This window comes from Chaetodon trifascialis, chromosome 12 (genome assembly GCF_039877785.1).
Source record: "Chaetodon trifascialis isolate fChaTrf1 chromosome 12, fChaTrf1.hap1, whole genome shotgun sequence".
NCBI classification, from domain to species: Eukaryota; Metazoa; Chordata; class Actinopteri; order Chaetodontiformes; family Chaetodontidae; genus Chaetodon; species Chaetodon trifascialis.
In genome coordinates this window covers 12,862,072-12,879,106 of record NC_092067.1, presented here as the reverse complement: position 1 = coordinate 12,879,106, position 17,035 = coordinate 12,862,072, and the positions used below count along the sequence as shown (strand labels likewise).

Sequence of the window (17,035 nt, the reverse complement as noted above, 5' to 3'; positions counted from 1 at the left end):
GCATTACAGCATTGCAACATGATCAGTCACTGCTGACCATAATGATCAATAAAGGCTGATAAAGAAAGGTTTGGATCAAATAGTTCAGTTCAGGCCCTGTTGAAAGCAGGAGTAAGAGAGACAGTGGAGGCAGAGTTGATCTGGACTTAACACCTCCGCACACTCGCACAGTTGACTGCAAGAGCCCTGATAGACTTAATCTCTCTAATCGCTTTCCTCAAGTTGCTTCAGCAGGCTGCTCTAATACCGATTCTCATGAAACCGGGTCAGGTAAACAGCCCGCTCCTGCAGCACAAGTAACAGAAGCGGGAATCAGTTGAGTTTAAAACAATCGACGCGCCCCGAAAGTTGGAGCGACAACAACAAAGTATGAAGCATGCTGTCATGACGAAGAAAAGCGATATTTAGCGATATTCCCGCTTTCATCCACTGGAGCATTTGTTGGTTTAAAAAAAACAAACTTACCCATCTTTGTAAGTTTTTCCAAAGCGTCCGACGTGAAGCGATCGGCTGAAAGTTGTGCGCCGGCTGCACTGATGTTGCGTCGTGGGATGCGCACTGGCCGCCTGGCTGCTCAAACACTCAACACTGCGTCCCTCTGGAGACAGCCCGAGTGACGTCACCACGGAGGGGATTACTGATGGGTGGACGGAGCTCTGCCCCCGTCCTCCTCCTCCCTAACCTCCTCAGCCCTCATCATGAAGTTTCACTGGTCACTCGGCTCATCATCCGCCGCTTTGTTATGAAGCAATCCTGCGCGTCCAGTCAACATCAGAGATGCCTGGATTATCATGAGCACTATCAGGATCAAATACAGTGATTCCAGTCAAGATGCAGCTCCAGCAAGGTTTCTCTGGGCTATTGTTGACCACTAACACAAGTCAATGTTGGGGATAAAGTGATGTGTTGAGGTCAGCGGTGTCAAACAGACACGTGAGGTATTATCAGGGGTCAGAGACCACCACCAAGTCCAGCTGATCATCTGGTTATCAGAAAAATAAATGACCACTTATCTGTGAATAACCTAAGAGGCTGTAAGCAGGCTAAGGTATTTTTCTGACTCCTCAAACACAAAGAAATCCATCTACTGTGTGATAAAGATTTGTTAATCCAGGTAAATGTCATATCTCCTAGCTCGCTTTGCAGAACACAAGAAAATATACCATATTATCAGTACATGCAAATTTAACTGCTCTTTAAGCTTTTCATTTAATTCCACATTATTCATATTGAGCAGACACATATGCTGATCCATGGAAATACAGTTGCGTCTTGGGGGAATGGATTGAAAATCTCGGAATATCTCTTCATTCAGATGGTTAGAAGAATATTCAAGAGGTCTGGATGTACCTCCAGGAAGGTGGTAATCATTAAATGACCTTCTGGGATCTTTAAAGATGACTGGGGATTTATTTTCCCAGTCACTGATGCTTTGTTCTGTGACTTGAATGTAATCGTGTATATATGAGAAGCACAAACTGCGGCTAGAACAAGTCTGCTGTCCTCTCGGAGGTTGAAAAAAGCTAAAAACCTAACTTGCACACTTGTCCACATTTACATACAGTTTTGCACTACTGAAAACAAATGTAAGCCCTTTTGCATATGAACTTGCATGCATACTCACATATGCAAGCAATATGCATAAGATATCGCTCATGTTTGACATTACTTCTGTGCACTGTGGAATAAATCACAGTCTTTCACAAAGATGGGGCCTTTACAGAAACAATGCCAATCACCACCAATTCAGTGTGCTGGTATCCGGTATCCAAGGAGTTCTGAGCACCCCATAATCCTAACCAGTCTATTCACTGGTGGCCAAGTGGCAACTCTCAATGGGTTGTCTCATGGCCAAACAGGGCATCTGCCCAACATGGCAAACACAAAAGCCCCCAAAAGGCAAATATTTAACTGGTCAACTTCAGCGTCACAAAGACAATATCATCTTTTTTCCCTAGATATATAGATTTTATCTTTAATCCACTGTGCATGTTGCTTTATTCTTATTTGTTTGTGCTCCATGTCACTTTTGGGCTGTGATGGTATGTCAGCAAGTCAGGCTTTCTTTTTCAGTATTTTCACATGTGTGTTTCTTCCATCTGTAAATCTGCTTGAGTCGATGCCCAACAGCAGATACAAATCTGCAATTCCTTCAGATATTCTCTCCGAACATATAATCATCCAAATCTGTGAGCGGTCAAAGAAGTTTATTCTCTATTTGTATCTGTATTTTTTCAAAGCTTATTTTTCATTACCACATACAGTATAAGCAAGTACACCAACAGAATACACGAGACTGTTATTACAAGTCTGCATCTCCACAAACTGGAGCTCTCTGATGCGCTTTCTGACTTTCTCTCTGTCCATGTACGAGTGCATGTCAGTGTGCGTGAATGGAGGATCTGCATGGGAACATTCCAGCACTGTACTGACTGTTACAGCAGGCACGGCAGCTGGCAGACAGCAGGCATGCAACTGTTAATAGGGTGGACCAATGGCAAAACAAAACACATGAGACAAAGCCTTTTTATCTGATATTAGACAGTACATGTGGCCATGTCATTATGGAGCAATGCAGTGGGGCATGACGTTTTACTTTAGTGGTGGATGCCATCTAGAAGATTAGCAATTAATAGGTGAAATAAAACAGTGCGAATGTTCATTTAAATTAAATTCTGGTAGTACTTTGTGAACTTAGAAGGCTGTCCAGAGCTAAATCAGGTCATGTTTGAAGCTGTCAGCCCTCTGATTTACTGAGTGTTTGATTGGTGCAAACTAATATCTCAAAAATCACATATGGGCAAAGTATCAGATACAATAATAGTCCTAATAGTCTGTCTTAGGTATTTTCCTTACCTAAAAGACATTATAAGGAGTAACAGCTGAAGACCGAGCATTTCTCAAAGTAATTCTTTCTGTTCTAATTCATGTTATGTTTCTAATTAAGAATAAGCATGGTGAAACAGAGATGATGGGAGGCAGCAGAGGCAAATTGAGGTAATCCTGCAGTGCCTAATTGCAAATAAAGAAAAGCTGTTGAAGCACCGTACCAAACACAGCAGCCACCATGGTTACAAACCAGTGAGAAAATGGCAGACACCGTGAATGGGCTCAAAATGAGAGGCGGTCTAAGGCGTACTCACAGTGAAGTTGGCATCAGATGGAACGCTACAAGACTTGGTTGGACGATCCTGGTCTGCAAAGGGTTCCTTAAAGTGAAGCGGCAGAACTTTGCTGCTCATATTGGTGATGAAATAACATGAAAGAAATGATTTAAAAAATAATTGCAAAATACGTCTCTTTCCCGGTGGTGTGCAGTCCAGCACTGAAGGTGTGTTACGGGTGATTTAATTGATTATTTCAGTTTTAACAGATGTTTTTTTTTTTGAGGGTAAACAGATGTTAAGTAATACATCAACTTCTGCACACATTTACAGAAAAAGCTCAATGAGGCCAATGCAGACAAACATCAAACACATTTTATCTGCATTTAATTCAACAATGCAGATGAAATATTCTTATACATTATACATATTAGTGGTTTTTGTGTCTTTATCCTTTGTCAGAGACAAAGGATAGAGACATTGTCGTTTTATTACTTATAAATAAAAGACTGTCTGCAGCTGATGATGATATTGTCTGTTAAAAAAATCACTTCAGTATCATGTTTTCACTGTGTCTGAAGTATTTGTTGCTCCTCAGCGGTTTGAGAATACTCTTACCTCATAAAACCTTTGAACAAATGAGCAGGATTTCTCATTTGGACATAAGCAAATACCTCAATAGAAAATGAAGGAGAATGTATAGAACCACAAGACCTGTATTGACATGTAAAACATCTTTGAACTCTGGGAATACAACTACTCCTGAGACTTTAACCTTGTGTTGAAGCGAACAACATATGAGGTTTAGTGTGGAATTAACATCTGGTTTAGCATTTGAGAGGAAGTGGAAAATGATGTTTCATTGCCATGTCAGGGAAAAATACAGAGGAAGCGTATTGTTTACCACTGCACACAAAAGGCTATCAAAAGAGTTTAATCTATTTAACTTTCCTATAAAACTAAATCCTGCTTACAAGATGAAGACTTTTGCCACTTAGGGACAAAAGATGTTTGTGATTGAGGCTTTTAACCAGTGTTTTTCTGCACTAATCTTGACTGGGGATTTCTGATTATGTCAACTTTTATGGAATCTAAGAGCTGGCCTCTAAACAAATAAGAGCTCAATGGGGGTTTAAATGTCATGTCTTGGAAAGGTTTTGGAGGTATGCGAGTGTCTGCTGGAGGTTCTGCAAACAAAATGCATCACCGCTGTTCATGAGTCAAAACAGACTGCAGTGAAGTGGCAGTGACCGACTCCAACAGGTCAAGGGGAGTGATGAACATGTAAGCAGCACTGAGCTCATGTAATTTATCGCCCCCGAGGCCCCAGGCGGAGGGCAGTCAAAAAACAGCTCCGCACACAGCTGGGGGCTGGGCAGGAAGTCACATCCAGGCTAGTTATCTCCTCAAGCTTGTGCGTAAAAAGAGAGGATTTTAAAGAAAAACTCCAGAAAACAAGAAAAACCTGAGCATGAAACAGAGAGCGTAGTCCAGCTGCGGTGCTGCGTGTGCTGCGATTCATTTCTGCTGGTGTTAAGAGTGAAAAGAGCTGGGAGTGGCCAGATTGGAGGACTCAACAGACAGACTTAACTCTGGGAATGGAAAAACAAAGAGCAACTATGCACACCCTCATGACTCTGCCTCCAGAGATAACTGGGTCACTGCAGCTCTGTTACTCCCCACGGTGCACAGGATGCATCATGAAGGAACCATCAGCTGCGCGTTGAACATTCAGACACAAAACGTTGATCCCTGTGACATGAGAAACATGGGGGTGACGGGAAAATGACGGGAAGGCGGTTGAAATGGACACCGGACCAGAGTTATTTCGTCTTGATTGGATGCTCTCTCAAGCAGACATTGCTCTAATGCTGTAACAAACCACTGCTGAATTCCTCCACCACTCCCATCATTTGCTGGCTGGCAGCAGCAGCCGTGGGCAGGGGCCACATTACAGTAAATAATTCACTCTGGCAGTTCAAAGTGACGAGTTAGGCTTCAGTTTACATGTTGGTTGAAACTGTTTTACTAATAAATGTGGTATATGAGAACATTTTTGTTGGAAAAGAACTTTTTAAATTTATTGCTGCAGTAACTGAGTTGATGGCAGCAGACACAATTTGACACTAGTCTATACTATGCTGCCATCTAGTGGATTATTTATGGTGGCCCTGAGGTGCAAAGTTAAAAACACTGAACATATATTTTCTGAACAGTTCACTTCTGCTAGCAGTGCTGTAACACAGGAAAAACTTACTAAGTATTCGCTTCATTTTGCGTGGTTTGAAGAGGACTTACTGTTGCTCAAGTAACTCCGAGAGCAGATTTCACCAAAAGCTTCATTGAACATATTTTCAATTCAGCTCATCACATGAAATTGACAACACATTGGTATAAACTCAATAAAACTACACATAAAAATAAATTATAACATTCCAATGAATGAAAAAGCGGAAGGATGCAGGAAAAAACTATTGAACACAGTAAGAAAAAGCATAAACCAGCTGATTCCACTGATCAGGTCTCCCACCTGTGCTACTCGTATTTCCACTTTTCGAAAAAGGGTAACCCACCTCTGAGTGCAAGTAAACACATGCAAGTAAAAACATGTCATGGTGGTTAGAGGTCAAGAGCTTTCCCAAGATCTTTGCAACAGCATTATTAAGCAACACAGCAATGCACCAGTGACTGAGGCGTCGCACAACTGATAAGCACCACTGGGGCTATTGTCTGACCACTCAAGAAGAGCAGGTAGATTCATCGGCAATCAATCGGCAATACTCTCCACCACCATGGTCTCCATGCACCCAGAAGACTCCATGAGCTACTGGAGAAAAAGGATGTTGAAGCTTGTTTGAGGTTTCTTCACATGTGGAGAAGCCTGTAGATTATTGGGAGAATGTAGTGAGATCAGATGAGGCAATACAATACAATACAATACAATACAATACAATACAATACAATACAATACAATACAATACAATACAATACAATACAACGCACCATGTTTGGAGGAGAACTAGCTCTGCATTTGACCCTAAAATAACCTTTTGAGTGCAGGTCAGAGGTGGAAGCATCACGGGATGGAGTCTATCAGGTGGTTCCAGAGGAAGGAAATAAAGGTTTTAAAATGTCACAGTCAGTCACCAGACTTAAACCCAAAGAACATTTGTGGAAGGATCTGAAGATCAAGATTCACCAGCGGGAAAAATCTTTTAGATTTAAAGATTGTCTATGTGGAGGAAGGGGCCAAAATCAAACCTGAACACTGTGACAGATTAGTTTCCTCATACAGAAAGTGTCTTGAAGCAGTCATCGGAAACAGAGGCTTCTCCACCGAACATTAAATACATTTCAGTTTGCGTATTTTTCTCTGTGTCATCCCACTTTATTGCATACAACACTTTTTAATGGGTTGGAATGTGACAATTTGTTTATCTGTGTAGTTTTATTGAGTTGATGCCAAAGCCTGCCCTTGACTTGATCTGAAAAGCTGCACTGGAAATATGTTCAATGAAAAAACTGAGAATATGCAGAGGTAGTCACACATAAAGGGACGGATACCTGCTGTGTGTCAAAAAAAAAAAAATAAATAAAAAGGGCAGAAGCAAAGAGAGAAAGATATGCAGCAGTAAATCATGCATATGTGTGAATTTAAGATAAGCCTTGTTAACAGAAGCAAGAGTTCAACAGGAGAGACTTTGTCATAGTCTCATACGAGACAAAAAGAGGTTTCATCAGACTGTAGTGCAGGAGGTTCAGGAGCGCTCTCATTCCTGAGCTCATCCAAGAACATCAACAGTTTATCTTCATTCCCCAAAGGGAGGAATTCAGTGGAATGATGGAAAGCTTAGTTTCCACGTACACTCACTGAGGTCATGGACCCTATTTGTGATGATCACTGCAGTCATGCCAGAGTGAAGATCTCTGACCAGGAAGGTGACAGTGTTACAGAAACTCTCAGCAGTAAACAGATGTCCTGACATGTTTAGTCAATTTTAGCAACACTTTTTAAAGCACCGCTAGAAAAAATGTAGGTGCCATGATGAAATTTTGCATTATTGGACGGCTGGAGGATGTTTTTGCTGGAACTGGGACACAGTTCAGGTGTCGCCCATTCTCAAAACTGAGCCTTTTGTTTCTGACACGTCATCAAAACAATGCCTTTTTCTAAAAGCTGCAGTTTGTCCTGAGATGTCATGTTGCTTATTGGAATGATACCAGTTTCACAGTGTCACCAGCTGCTGTTGTTGAATATGCTTAAGTATAGTCCTAATATTTAGTCTCAGTTCAGTTTAATTAATAACCTTTTTGTGTGTTATGTGTTTGCATTGTGATTCATGTGTGACTTGGCCGCTGCAACGCTTCAGTTTCCCATTGGGATTGTATCTATCTAAATAAGGCTGTATTGTGCTCTCTGGTTTGATGGTGTGTTTTGTCCGATGACGATGTGCTTTGTGTATCAAGGCCACTGTATTATTTGGGGAGTGTTGTGACATTTGTTACCACTCAGCGACTCAGAATTCATTATTTTTTCCACGAAAATGCCATCCACCAGAGGAAAGGTGCTAATAGGAGAATAAGTACAGTAGAACAAAGCTTGACTGAAAGGTTTCATCCACAAAATTAATTGGAAGCTAATGTTCCTTCAGACAGAAATCACTCATCTGCGTTAAGCCCAGACGTTGACCGTGCGGTCTCGCTCATTAGTCGGTCACGATAGAAGTCGACTGCTGCGTGTACAAATGGCTCAAACAGCCCGCACTGTCCATTTGTCAGCAGATTAGTATTTTCAATTAACAGCTGGCATTAAGGTGATTTTTCTTCATATCACAAATGTTGAAAGTCAAATTTCTCCAGAGGATTCCTGTTATGTGACTTGACAGATTAAGAAAGTGGTGCGCTGGAGTTTACCTGAGGGAAATTATCAAATCATTGGATGACAGGCGACTTATGTTGTTTGAATGGTATCACCTCCAAGCAGCTGCTCTCCTGTTGACTCTCCTGAGTGTGAAGTGAAAGCACGTAGTCTGCCGTGCGCGTGTGTGTGTGTGTGTGCTGCACACCTCTGTCCTTAAAAGATCAAAGAAAAAATGTTAAATATTTGAGAAAAAGCGGTAAAATATGCAACAAAAAAGTAACGAAATACATCAGAAAATATCTGTAAAATATTCTGAGCATATCTGACAAAAACTTTTAAATAAGTCTTTGTACTTTGAGTTTTAAAAAATGTCAAAAATTTGGCCACACCTTCTCATTTTCTTTATTTTATCTTATATATGAATTGTGAAACTATGGAAGAACATGTGGGATTATGTAGTGAGCAAAAAAAGGTTTAAAGCAAAATATCTTTTATATTTTAGATTCCTCAAAGCATTCTTTGCCTTTAATGACAGCTTAGTGACCTGCGATGCTTTTAAGTTAACAGGTGTGCTTTGTTAAAAAAGTTCAAAAAGTTAATTAGTGAAATTTCTTTCCTTCTTAATGCGCTTGAGACCATTAGTTGGTTGTGTAGAGGTAGTGTTGGTGTACAGCCTGACTACTGTAGTAATCCATATTATGGCAAGAACCAAACCTTTTTGCTCTGTGTATCTCAAAAAATATCATGTCAGAATAACAGTAATGAAAATAAAAAGCAAAAGTCAGCATGCTAACACACTATAGCAACACACATATAGCACATTTTTCTGCTTCCTTTACAGTAATTATTGCTAATTTACAAGAAGGACACGACAGTATAGGTAGAACATTTTTCAACAAAAATGTGAACTTACAACAGTCAGTAAGAGTAATCTAAATATAAAAACAGAAGCAAAGTGAATAGTGTCAAATTAGGACAAAATGTAGTGAAGGAAGTGATGGTTGTGACAGGATTTAGATGATTGAGAGCTAATGCTGAATTTGAAACCCATCTGCTGTTGAACTGATTTTTTTTTTTTTAATAATTTATTCCCTGAGGTGTAATTACTTTTCTATTTCCTATCATCACTGCAGATTCTTTTCTGCTTCACCTCTTTGCCTCCCTCCTCATTCAAAAGAAGGACTGCATGTGCTCTCACTGTGCAGGGATCTACATACATGTAGCCACAAAATCAATATATTTAGCTGCTCTGTGCACGCGAAACCTTCAATACTTGCTCTGCAAACATTTGTTATCTTTGAAACTATTACCATTTCTAAAGGCAATTATGTCAAATTGAATGGCCGCATCACTCAGGTTTTATATTGAAATAATGCATCATAGGTCCATTTGTAAGCTGATTACTCTCCACCAGCCTGGAACATAATTTCCCTGCTGTGTCTCTCCCAAACACAATGTCAATACTAATTAGAGATAAATGCTTCTCATATCTTATTCATTTACAGGTTTGGTGACCTCCAAATGGGGATGTGGTTTTGCACTTACTTCAACAAACAGGAAGTGGTTCTTGAAGAAGCCATTAGTAGTCTTGGTCATACCAGTAACACACTGCAGATTGTGGGCTCATTGCATTGTTTCGTGTAATTACTTATTTGCCAAATGGATTTTATCTAAATGCTCTCCCTGGTCTTGTCACAGTTCTTGTTCTTTGCTCGGAAAGAGCAGATGAGGTGAAAATGGCATGGGGGAAACTGGCGGGGTCCGCTGCATTTATGTCAGTGTGACATAAGCAAACCTATTACACTAGAAAGCTTTTCTTCTTCTTTATGATCACATTTGATACATTTGCCTCAACACCCACCATACGCTCTCCAATTTGGTCTAATATGCTGTTTATGCTGATGTTACTGTTTGTGGATTCTTGCCTGCAGCTCCTCTCTATCAAGGGAAATTGGGCTTCAGCATTGTAAACATATATGGTGGATTGTCTTTTGCTGACCTGGTAATAGCCGGCATTCATTACCATTTCCAATTATTTTACGAGTGGCTCACTGCAGCTTTTTAACGCTGTGCTGATTTTAGTGTCTGGCACATTGGACCATTTTTACCCAAATTTCTTTGCTTTAGATATACCAATTTAAGATGGGGACTTTTAAAAAGAGCAAATTATCTAATTTTACCGCTCATGCTTTCCATTTGCCCCATTTCTTTAGCAGCATAAAATGTCTTTTCAGGATGTTTGCACCTGTGTATCATTAGATATCGGTGTGTTTTCCACTCACAGCACCCACTGTGTGAGCAGAGAGGGAAAATGGCTGGGCTCTCCTCACTGACAGAGAGCAACAGAGTGTCATTATCTTCTCTGGAGGCTGTGTTTCATTTGAAAACAGACCCATCAGACTGCCAGCGGGGAACAAGTTCATCACTGAGCCTCACCCACATTGATCCACGCTCACAGAATGAGAAATGGAAACCTCTGAGGTGCGTGTGTGTGCGTTTTATCAAAGCCTCTCGGACAAATCAAGTTCTGTGTTAAGTAAAGAAACACTGGCGTCTAACTTCACCTGTGCACCAATTTGCCGAATTTCGCTCCATTAGCTAACGCTGGTCACTTAATGGCAGTCGGTGTGGTATTTCACCATCTGGGTCAAATGCCTTGCACACTCCACCGACCAACATGCTGTTGATGAAGCTGACCATTCTCAGAGCTTTGTGGGGAAAAGTTCGTTTTTTAGGTCAGTGCTCTCGTTCTTTCTGTGCAGCCCTTTTAGGACCTTGGAAGCCACTGAGGGGACACAAGCTGCTCTCAAGCAAAGCATCTCTCACGACAGCATCAGTCTCTGTGCGTCCTCCCAACAGCTGAGTCTCAGCCCATAACCCTGGAGGACCTGGGACACTGTGTAAATATAGACCCCTGGTTGTACATTTTTTCATTGTTTAACATTAAAGATCCCACTCCAAGACAATTTGAATACAAGCTGGGTTAATCATTTTGTGTCTACTATGGTCTTTCCACAAAAAAGTTACACATGTGCTCCTTTTCCCTTACTGAAAAATCCAGAGACTACAAATAAAAGGCTCATTTCAGAAGTTGGACTACTGCACAGAAGAAATCTTCACAGTGTAATGATGTGCATGCACATAATCCTGCACAATGAAGGTCAAACATCCAAGCGAAGTAACGATAAGAACATTTTTGTGAGGCTGCCACCATACAATGCAGTACGTTTGGTTCTGTATGTCCGAACAAACTGAGCAAAGAAGACAAATGATCTACGCTAGGCGCTTGCTTAAAATTCACAATGTGAGTTTTTGGAGTATTATTTTAAAACATGTCCGACCTTCCTATGCCTTCTTCTTCATCTGCTTAAGACTATTGACTGATGCTAAATTAAACTGCGCCTGATTGTTTCTCTCCAGCTTGATGAGAACAGCTGCACCAGATCAATATATCCATTTGTAAAGTACAGTCTAATTGGAAATTGTTGCCCATTTGCGACCGCTCTCAGACGCAGAAGCTGAGCCAGTGGCAGGCAGGCAGAGCCAAAGGGTGCTTTTGGCAAAAGGCAGATAAGAGTCGTTTGTTATCTGCCTCATAATGAGAAATCAAACAGATTCCTCCGCTCGTGTGGATCCCCCTTGCTGAATATATTGGCGGCGTTTAATTTTGTTCACCAGCTGAAACCCTCTCAGCTTTTGAGGTTTCATTCGTCATCAGAGAAATACAGCTGCTCCAATCCGCTTATCAATGTGTGTCTTGGTGATGTTTCCATGGAAACTGTGTTTACTGCCCCACAGTGTTCTAAAAAGGGTTCCAAAGTGAGAACGGCGCCAGACCAGTGAGAACAGTGACAGACAGAGACAATGATTGACACTGCAACAAGCAAGATTTGAATGGAAAACCTTCGCTTTGTGAAATTCAGCATCTAAAACGTTCCTGCTTAATATTCTAAGACGCCAAATGTGTTTGGTTTTGCCTCTTTTAGCGCTTCTGATTATTTAAAGCTTTGAGCAAAGGCTGAATTAAAAACATCTCTCCCCCTCTTCTCCCTGCATGTCTCGCTCTCTCCTCCAGCCTCTCTCCATAAGTCTTGCTGGCTGCTCTGGAGAGGTGCTGAATATGTTAGCTGATGAGCGCAATTTAGATAGAGGCAAATTAGAAATTGAGGTTGACCTTGTGCCAATCTATGCTGTGTGAAGTCCAAATAGTGGAATTAGAAAGGCTAACTAATGTCATTATTTTTCTTTCTTCTTCTAATAATATGGGCTTTTTTCTGTTGGCACATTACTCAAACCTGGACACCTCAAGATATTTCCTTTCATGCTGCGAGAAGATCTTTCACGAGTCTTGTTCCGTGTCTGCTTCCTCCCACACTTCAACCTGCTGATTGTTCTCCATTGCTGCTTTCACTCGAAGGTGAAGGACATGACTGAAGTTTTCAAGCAAATTTTCTTTTTCAAAAGCACACATAAACAAACTCAACCAGTTCTCATCTATTGTGTTGCATCTAATTCACTCTGTATCAATACAGTAGTTTCCCCTCACTCGGTGAATGCTATCAGGGGTCTTTTGAAGAAGACAATTATGAACTCTCCTAGATGGAGCACACAGTTGCAGCACTGTTCCCATGGCAATCAGCTTGGAGGAAATGTCTCTGCGTTCATGGAGTTTAAAGGAGGATTTGACTATCACTGAGGGAAAGATGGGTTTCCCTAAAGCTCTGATATCTGGTTTAATCATTTCAGTGTGATCAGTATGAAGGAACTTTTCTTTTTTCTTCATTCTTGAACTTCTAAAAATCTCCCCGCTCGCACAGTATATGATCTTTCTGAAAGGGATTTCTGTTTGCCGCTATTTGATGATAAGATTCATTACTGTACATTATGCATTGTGTTACACAGCAGAACTGTTCAAGTTAAAGAGTATTGTTGCTGGTCATTTGACACTGGGCTCCGCGTTCATGTGATTCACGCTTGTGAATGAGTGACTGAAGACTCTGTGATAGTCCAGAGCACTAACTGGTCAGAGAGCGAATTCAGTCAATGTTTGACTTAATGAAAGCAGAGTTGTTCCAAAGACACATATAAGAGCTTGAAGCTGTCAGGTTTCCCACTCTGACCATGTCTCACCACAGGATGATCTGACAGCTCCACATCGTGTCCGCCACCCAACTAGAACCAAAGACTTTCTTTTCCAAAATGAGATCTGCACCATTTTACTGTGAGATATGCCACAATCTGATGAAGTTGCTTTCTCTCAGTGATACCAAACTAGCAGCTAATTAATGACTTTTGGTTTATCAGCAGCAGCATCCAAAATGACATAATCTCTTAGTTTTTTATTGTTTTTGAGCATTTCACATTAATCACATTAGCACCACTAATAAGTCACCCTTTATTAATAGTTTGTAATATGCAACAAAGAGCTTTATTAAATATTACTACATGTTTGATAGTTTGTAGATGAGCTAAAAAAGAATTAAAAGGACAAACATTTGTATTAATGATTTATTAGCCATTCATGAAGCCTTTAGTTACACACTCTAAACACTTCATAAAGGCTGACATATTGGACTGTAGTAGCATTTTATTCCAATATGAATCTGGAATTGTAGGACAAAATGATTCGACGCTGTCATTTTCCTTGTCCCATTGAAACTGAACAAATTACACCATCAGTCAGGCAACAGGCAATTTTGAGGTAAACTTGTGACCAACTCAAGAAAGACAACGCACATGCCTGAATCTGGTCAGATTCACACAGTGAATACAGTTGTGGCACAGCTGTGAACGAAGTAAACCTTCAGTACTCTCTGACAGTTTAAAGCAGCACAACCGTGACGAGTAGGAGAAGAGACGTGGCGAGGGTCCATTCAAGAAGACACTGATGTTCAATAAGAGAGAGCAGTGTTCCTGTGAGCTGCCCACACGGCAGCTCAGCTCATGAACTAAACATGCATTGTTTTATCTGTAGATTTCATTTAAGTCTGAATGCACTCCAGGCACAGAAAACAGCACAGATAACTCTCCATTAGTGCGTGTTGCTCACTTCTATAGGATTTATCCCGAGTCTGACAGTCAGTCAGCTTTAACGTGTTCCTCTATTTGACAGACTGCATGCTAGTCACTTTTATGAAGCCATGTTTGTGCAAGCACATCATGTCTCATATTCTAACAGAGAGCCTTTAACTGTATACCTGCACATACTCCGCTATATGACAACAATGATAACGTTCCCTGTTTCTTCTGACAGAGATGTTGCAACCAGCCGCATCTGACAGTTCCCTGCCGCAGGCATTTTCCAAGCACAGTTTAGAAATGGTCACATTAGGGTGGAATATCAACACGCATTAATATTCAGCACAAGACTCTGCATATAAGAGATTAGTTTCCCCATAAATATCTTAAAAAGCTGGGGAAAAAGCGCTGCCGGTGTTCCTCTCGTGGGTAATTGGTCCCATAACATACATCTAAGCTGCACTGAGAGGGGGAAAAAACTGATGCAAACCAGTTCAGCAATTGAAACCACATTCAATCTTCAATCTATTCTTGCATCACTATGACAGCTGCACAGCTCCTGTGACAACGCTCAGCGAGACAAGCCTGCGAGCTAGAAATAGATAAATTGTGAGCCAGTGTCAACATGGAGCAGACATTGGCCAGGGAAAAGTATGTGTGTGTGTGCTGTTTAGGGTTTGGGTGACTGCACAAAAGCTGGAGCTCAGGGGAGACATCCTGACATACAGATCTGAGGGAAAACATGATGGATTCACCGTTTGCTTGAAGAGCAATTGCTGAACAAACCGCACGCAGTCTTAAGCGTTCGATATGATGTATACATCCTGCAAAGGGTGATTTTATTCAGCTGTTTGGATGTGCAGAGCTGGAGTGACTGTGAAATGTGTGCAGGGGTCTAGACTGGGGATCAGCGGGTTTTCAGTGCTCAGTGATGGAGAAAGGCTCTGTGGCTGTCAGGCTGCTACCCCTGATGAAGAAAAAAGTGTGATTGACAGATGAGTCTTAGTGAAGACCAGCGTTGCTCTCTTTGCTTGGCCTAAGGAGCAACATGAGCGAAGGAGCAACGTTCTCATGGGCGTTTGTCGATTCACTCCTGGTTCACATGATGCTAAAGCTCCTATATCCAGAGAGGAGTCTTTTAAAAATTTGTCCCAGTATGTGTGTATAATCTCAACATGTTTATCATTGTCTTTTGTGCCACACAGATCCTCAGAATAGCTTCATTTTGCTGTGACAGAGAGATTATGATAAGTGTGCTGGGTGTTGTGGCACTAGAGAATTCACAAATCCTTCCTTCTCTTCAAGAATCCGCTCATTAAATCCTTTGCACTCCTCCTCCGGCATGTTGCGTTGTCTCATCAAAATAGCTCCCACCACAAGTTACTTCTCTGTATCCCTGCTAGGCCCCGGATCAGCTCCATGAGTTGAATTATAGAGCGAAAAAGTCATTAAGCGGGATAAAGATACAAGGAATCGATGGAGCAATAGATACTCTGCAGCCCCTCAATCGTCTCCAGCCCAGTGCACATGAGCACCGGGGTGGTAAAGCCTGCTTGTTGTTTCCAGGTGAGCTCTCCAGCCGGTCCACAAGTTATTGAGGAGGATCAATGACAAAAGCCTACCCACACTCCACCCAGCTTCCTTCAACACTTACATACCAAAATAGATTCAAATATTTGTGCTGTATGTTATTTTGGAGTGCAATATTGGCCTATAACAGAGAGATTACAAAAGAGGATTTCATTTTAGAGTTATAAATTTAGCTGCAAAATCCTTTTTAGACAACACAATAAACCAGATGATGTAAAACCCTTAATTCCCAGCAGAATAACGGGCAGTAGCCACCAATCTTTGTTGTGTGTGGGCAGCTTTAAAATAGCGCCTTCGCCTGTCTTGATCCAGTAATTTTAATGGCTGTGTGGAAACTGCTGGATAAATGAGGCAGACAGGCAGCTCTAGTCAGAAAGGATTGTTCTGTTTTATTCTCTCCTTTCACAGAGTGAGAGCCTCCCTACACCCCTCTCTCACTCGCCGTAATGACACGCAGATTTGACTTGTTCTCCTTTAATTATGTGACCCACCTGGCCCGGGAGTCTTTTCCTTATGGAAACTAATGGCCAATTGAAGCTCTGGCTGGTTGTCATCACACAGACAAGCCAACTGCAGCTGTCTCAGAGCTGGGAAATAAATGGCTGGAGTGCAAAGAGGAGCTTGGTCCTCACTGGTTGGATATGTACTCATTAAAGCAACTTCACACAATGTGTGAGTTTCTAGATGTTGCCTTGGATCAGGTACAGAGATCTGGATGATGGTGACACGTGCAAGACAAAGCCATGTTTGTTTGTTTCCCTTTGTTAAGAACAATAGATGATATGGATATTCAGTACATGTGCCTGCTGGTAAATAATTCATACAGTGAGACATTGACTATTCATGGAGCTGTAAAAATCGCGCCGTGCACAAGACCTCCAATGTTAAACCCCCAGACCAGAGCAAGCCATACATCCCCAACCACGAGATGCAATGTGACTTGTAATTTGAACTTCAGCATTGAAAGAGAAGGGGCCCAGGGATGGTTCGTACCCAGGCTGAGACGGGCCAAGATGATCTGGAAACTGGTCAGTGACCAAGTGTCATCCGGCCCGGAGCATGTCACAGCGCTGTGACACGTGAGAGGACTCTCACAGCGCCGCGCCTGTGAATGAAATACCTACATTCTCTCTCCTCACTAAGTTTAGCTGTTTCCTCCACAGCACATGCCGGTGTGTTCATGTGGAATGACTCATTCATGCCTGTGGTCCGTGAAGCCTCACAGCCCACTCACATCCTCACACTGCCAGGTTCCCGTGCAGCCTCTGTATCAGCACCAACTGCTTATGCACGTAAATATATCGAATACTAATAACTGAATCTGTGTGGTGGCCTACTAAACCTCAGCTCCTCCACCCTTGGGCTTTGGCCAGCCTGTAGTATATTTCCTGACGTCTCCGCCTGAGTCTCAGTCTGTCAGTCAGCTCTCCTCCGTCTCGCTCTGGGAGGGCAACCTTTCAGC

The 17,035-nt window shown here is 41.7% G+C and overlaps 1 protein-coding gene across 3 annotated transcripts in view; it reads right to left on the bottom strand.

Annotated features, from left to right (window-relative positions):
- gpm6bb (glycoprotein M6Bb) overlaps positions 1–17,035 on the bottom strand; it is a 387,662-nt gene that overhangs the window by 26,205 nt on the left and 344,422 nt on the right. For 2 of the 3 annotated variants that reach the window (XM_070976780.1, XM_070976782.1), the window contains exon 1: positions 466–616. The exons of the other annotated variant lie outside the window; for it this stretch is intronic. In XM_070976780.1, the coding sequence (XP_070832881.1) occupies positions 466–469 (4 nt within the window). In that variant the 5' untranslated portion in view covers positions 470–616. Of the gene's footprint in view, positions 1–465; positions 617–17,035 lie in introns of those variants that run through there. 3 annotated transcript variants of the gene reach the window in all.